Source organism: Echinops telfairi, unplaced genomic scaffold (assembly GCF_000313985.2).
Source record: "Echinops telfairi isolate 266 unplaced genomic scaffold, ASM31398v2 ScPeMD7_9;HRSCAF=40, whole genome shotgun sequence".
NCBI classification, from domain to species: domain Eukaryota; kingdom Metazoa; phylum Chordata; class Mammalia; order Afrosoricida; family Tenrecidae; genus Echinops; species Echinops telfairi.
In genome coordinates, this window is record NW_022103906.1 from 19,913,227 (window position 1) to 19,918,387 (window position 5,161).

Here is a 5,161-nt window from a genome sequence, read left to right on the forward strand (position 1 = left end):
CCTAAAAACAGGAACCCCCTCCGCGGTACCCCAGGTCGACTTGTTTCTATTTATTTCAGCAGCCTCCCTGGCGAGCGTTTGCAGGTGGGCACTTCACCTCACTTCATCTGAGACATCAATTTCCCTCAACTCTTGATTGGTCCGCTAATTTCCTCAAGGGAAACCAAAAGAGCGAGATTTTAATCTCCGCGAGTGGTGGCATCAGCTATAAAGGTCTTAGCTGAGGTTTTAATGGCTAGGTTTAAGTCCATTTAGCAGATACACCAGGGACCGTTCCAATTACAAACACCATTAAAGGGCTTTATGTGAGGATTAAAAATGTTACTATTAAAAAAAATAGTCCATGTCCAATATAATTTGCCAGCGGGAAAGACTGCCGTGTCCTAGGACACTCCATATAAAAAGGAAGATGGGAAAAAGAGAATTACCAGGACTCCGTCCACACCAAAGGAGGCTCGGGATTCTCTGGGCTCTTTAACGAAACAGGTAAAATGCTTTGTAGTTCTAGTATTTAAAAAAAAATTGGGGGGGGGGGAAATGTGGGGGTGGAAATGCATCATATTGTATATCTACAGTGCATGCTACACCCCAAAGATTAAATTCAGAGATGTTATCTGAAGGGACCTTGTCCTTCACTGTGCTTGTCCCCACCGGCCAGATAGAGCCAGCCTGTGAGGAACTATAAGCCCTCATTGACCAAGATTTGACTTTGTCTTTAGCTTCTTTCCCCATCAAATGAAAATTCATTTGAAGACTCTCTGTGCGAATCCCACATTTCATTAGATAATTCGAGGCCCCCTTGGCCAGGGAGGCAGCTGGTCTGGGACTGTGTGCTCGGGGCGGTGTGGAAGCCTCTCTCGCTCACAGATGGTCCAGCCAGCGGTAATGCTTAGAAGACTGGAGGACAGATACCCAGCAGGATGTAATTAGTATCGCCGTGTAGCCTCTTAATGTCAAGGAACTTTACATTCGCCAGAGTCCAGCAGAGGCTGCTTCTCAGAGCAGATGGCTCAGTTTTTTATTTTCTAACCTCAGGAATGATCCAGTGGGAAACCCACAGGAGGGAAAATGGTAAGGCAAAAAGGTGAACTTGATAAGGAAGAAATCACCAGGTTAGATGTAGAAGACTTGTTTTTTCTTTTGCAAAATATAAATTATTTTTTTAAGTATCTCTCTTTTACATTCTTTGAAATATTCTCTACTCAAAGGAGGAAAAGGGTCTGAATACTTTAAAACTATTTTGCACATAAGATACCCTCTTCTCTGTCATTTTGTTGCCTGCTTTGTCAATGTCAGGTCTGTTCGGAGCATTTAGCCTCAAGGATTTTATAAACCTTAAATGCAGAGTTGTCTATAAAAAGTCCAATCGTTTTTGTTCTGATAGGCATGTTGGATGAAGCCAGAGCTTTGATTACTGACACACTGTCGAGCACCTACCCCCAAATACTCAGACTAAAACATGTGCCTTGAAAGCCCAGGGCTCCGTCTGCCGCCTAGCTAGGGGACCACGGCGTGCAAGGGACTGGTCTTTCAGTGTCCTCTGAGATCCTCAATGACTCCTCCAGCTTCGGTGAGGTGAGGGATACAAAGCTTTTTGTCCTTTTTTGCACTCAACCCAGCCTGGGTCTATCTTGATGTTCCTTAGGATGGAGCTCATTCCAAAGCACTTGGCAGGACTTCTTTTGCTGGCTCTCTGTGTGGTGGGCTGCTGCAGCCAACACTGGTCCTACGGTTTGCGCCCTGGAGGGAAAAGAAATGCCGAAAACCTAATGGATTCCTTCCAAGAGGTAAGTTTCCGATTCAATTTGGTTAAATACCCTAAACATACTCTATCTGCCCCAGTGCACTGCTTGAGGCTCGAACCTAGGCCCTTAGCGGGAGACAGACACTTAAAAAGTAGCAGTCCTGTTTCGACTTACAATGCCAACTGAATCAAAGAGCAGGAAAGATGCCAAAGAATGGCGATAAGTGCGGGATGAGTGTCTTAACTCGAAGCGTAAAGAACTGCTGGAGGAATTCATTAGGAACAATGGATGGAGTGTCCACCGAAAATGGTTTGGGAAAAAAATGATAACTTCTATCTATGCTCCCCCCCCTCCCCCCAGCCCTTCCAACCACTCCAATCTCAACTTTGTTAAATGTCTGTGAAATTAAGGCCGTATCACATTTTATCATTGTAAACCAAGTATCCTTGTTAAAGTGCATGCCCTATAATTCCCATAAAGATAGGAGTATTTACACACAGAAGTTGAAGACTACCAGAGTGTAGGACTTATTAGCAAGTTCAAGAAGACAAAGTAGTATAGTGGGAAATGTGAAGTTCGGGTTCCCAGGCTGTCTTCCAAGGGGGAACTAGCACGCTCTGCACCCATGTGGTTGATTAGGGTCCAGAGATATAAGCCACGTACACACACACACACACACACACACACACAACCAGCCACAGTCTATGAATGCACAGTCACTTCACAAGAAATAACGTAGCTCCCTCGCCCAAGTTGAGCAAGACTACCATAAGCAGAGATAAGATGCACTTTGCTCCAGTCAAAGTGGAGCCTCCATCTAGGTGAGAGGGGTCATCTTAAGCACCTTTGCTCCCCCTCGTGAGTTGAGAGGAGGAGTTTGTCTAGGGGAGCTCTTCTAGTGTTTATATGGCACTTCCAAAAGGGAGGGGGTGCCCCTCTGCAGATGGTCAAGCAACTTTCCAACTCAGCGGGTCCTTGGGCCTCATACATTGTTTCTTTGGGTGTTGTCTGGGCTGCTGCCCTGGGTCGGCAGGTCATCCTGTGGCAGGATTTCACTGGGGCCTGCCTTCCAGGTGAAGGGGTTTACCCAGCTGGTTCTCACAGAGTCCTTCCTTGCTCGCTGGTTTCACAGTCCCTTTTGTTCATCCCCTTCGCAGAAGGGATAGAAATCCCTGCCAGTCCCCATCAGAAAACATGCTGCGCTTTATTTCACATAAATTCACCACCATCAGGACTAGCACCACCATCATGGGAGTCCCTGGGTGGCACACATGGTTGATCGCTCAACAACTAACTGAAAGGTTGGCAGTTTGATTCCACCCAGAAGTACTTTGAAAGACCCGAAACCCACTGCTGTTGAGTCCACTCCAGCTCAGCGACCCATACATAGGGTTGCGAGGCCATCATTTAAGAAAATGTTAACAGTTTTATTGACATGCAATGCATATACCATACGATTCAATGGTTCAAATCAGTGGTTCTCAACCTTCCTAATGCCTCAACCCTTTAATACAGTTTCTCATGTTGTGGTGACCCCAACCATAAAATTATTTTTGTTGCTACTTCATAACTGTAATTTTTCTACTGCTATGAATCAGGTGAACCCTGTGAAAGGGTCGTTGGACCCCTAAAGGGGTCGCAACCCACAGGTTGAGAACCACTGGTTTAAATACATTTAAAAGCATATGCAATCATTAATACAATTGAATTTAGAGCATTTGCTTCATTCCTGTGCTCATTATTATTAGCTCCCCATTCCCCTGAAATCTCTTTTGTGAGACTATAAATCTTTAAAAAAAAATAGTTTTGTTAGCATTTTCCACATGTCATACAATTCAATAATTCAGCCATTTCAAGAAGAGTTGTACAATTGTCATCTTTCAATTCTAGAACATTCTCTTCTTCCCTGTAGTCATTGTTATTCATGTAATCCCCCCACCCCACCCCGATTTTGGTAAAAATATGCACAATAGAACATTCTCTAGTTCCACAACTTCTATCATTCAGGGTTGTTGATTATATTCTTGGTGTTGTACAACCATTATTTATATCCTTTCCCACATTATTCAACCACCATTCACATGAACTCAATGTCCCTACACAACAACTCTTTCTCCTTCACCTATGATCACCATTGGTCAGGTTTGTTTGTTTGTTTGTTTTCGTTATATAGTATTCACACATCATTTGGTTCCATGGTTAAATTGCTTTTAAAATGAGTTGTATAATCACAATAGATTCTAATGCTCCCTTCCCCTCCCGCATTCATTGTTTGCTCCCCAAATCACCTCACCCTCCCTATCTCCCACCCCTTACCCTTACATCCCCTATAAACCACTGCACCAGTTAGTATCTCTCTGCATCTGCTCCTTCTGTGCTTCACAAACTGGGAAATCCAACAGAAACAATATAAAACCAAAACAAAATAAAATGGTAAGGAAAAAATAATAATGAGATAAAGAGAAAAATACAAATAATGTATAAGAAAGATCGCCGTCAGTATTTTAAAAGCCAGGGAAGAAATTTTTGTCATGGAACAAGCAAGAGATACTTGAGCCTGGAACAAATTCAGGTTGGATCAAGAGGGAGGTCAACTGATCAACATCAAGTTCAATCCAGCACAACCAAATTTACAATGCTCTGATAATCAAGCTGTTCGAGACCCTTTCCTGGGGCTAGCAGGCATCTGTCAGAGGCTTAATCGGACTAGATACTCTGCAGATGGATTTTGGGCTCCCACTGACTTCTCTAGCCTTCTACAAATTGGGTGTTCACCATTTAAACTCTGATACTTTTCCCTTCGTCATGTTTGGATTTTGTTACTGTCATCTTTGAATCACACAGCTGGTGTGATCCTTCCACATAGACTTAGTGATTCCTCACTTATGTGGCTGCGGGTTATAAGTCTTTACAGAAGCAGACAGCCCTATCTTTCTCCCATGGGGTGGTTGGCCCCCTAACCTTATGGTCAGCAGTCAAGTGCCTGCCCAACAGCACTGTTCGAGTTCGGTTCGGGTTCACAGCTTCGGAAGTCCATGGAGCAGTTCTATTCTGCAGCACAGTGGGCTGCCGGGAGCTGGAATCCACTTGACCACAACCAACAGCTAGCACCACCTCCCACCCCCGGCACTTGGGCTCTTCCAAGGGAGACTTCTCCAGCTTCTCTGAGGACTAAGGCAGGCCAGACGTGTGAGCTGGGTCATTAAAAAGAAAAGAAAGAACGCTAGTTGATAAAAAATCAATTTTTCGTTTTCTTCTTCTTTTAAAAATGTACAGGATACAAATGGGTCCCTATCAGGAGCCGTGATTCAGGGCTGGTAGACATCACAGAAGATACAGAAAACAAAATAATAGCTAGAGAAACAAAAAGCCACTTAACTTTTCTTTTTAGAGACAAAGTATTTTTTATAATGGAT

General features: G+C 43.8%; 1 protein-coding gene across 1 annotated transcript in view; it reads left to right on the forward strand.

The window, feature by feature from the left end:
* The first annotated feature begins 1,634 nt into the window (after positions 1 to 1,634).
* The window catches only part of GNRH1 (gonadotropin releasing hormone 1), a 9,223-nt gene continuing 5,696 nt past the window's right edge, over positions 1,635 to 5,161 (forward strand). Inside the window, exon 1 of the mRNA XM_004707611.1 lies at positions 1,635 to 1,787. Within this exon, the coding sequence (XP_004707668.1) occupies positions 1,635 to 1,787 (153 nt within the window). The remainder of the gene's footprint in view (positions 1,788 to 5,161) is intronic.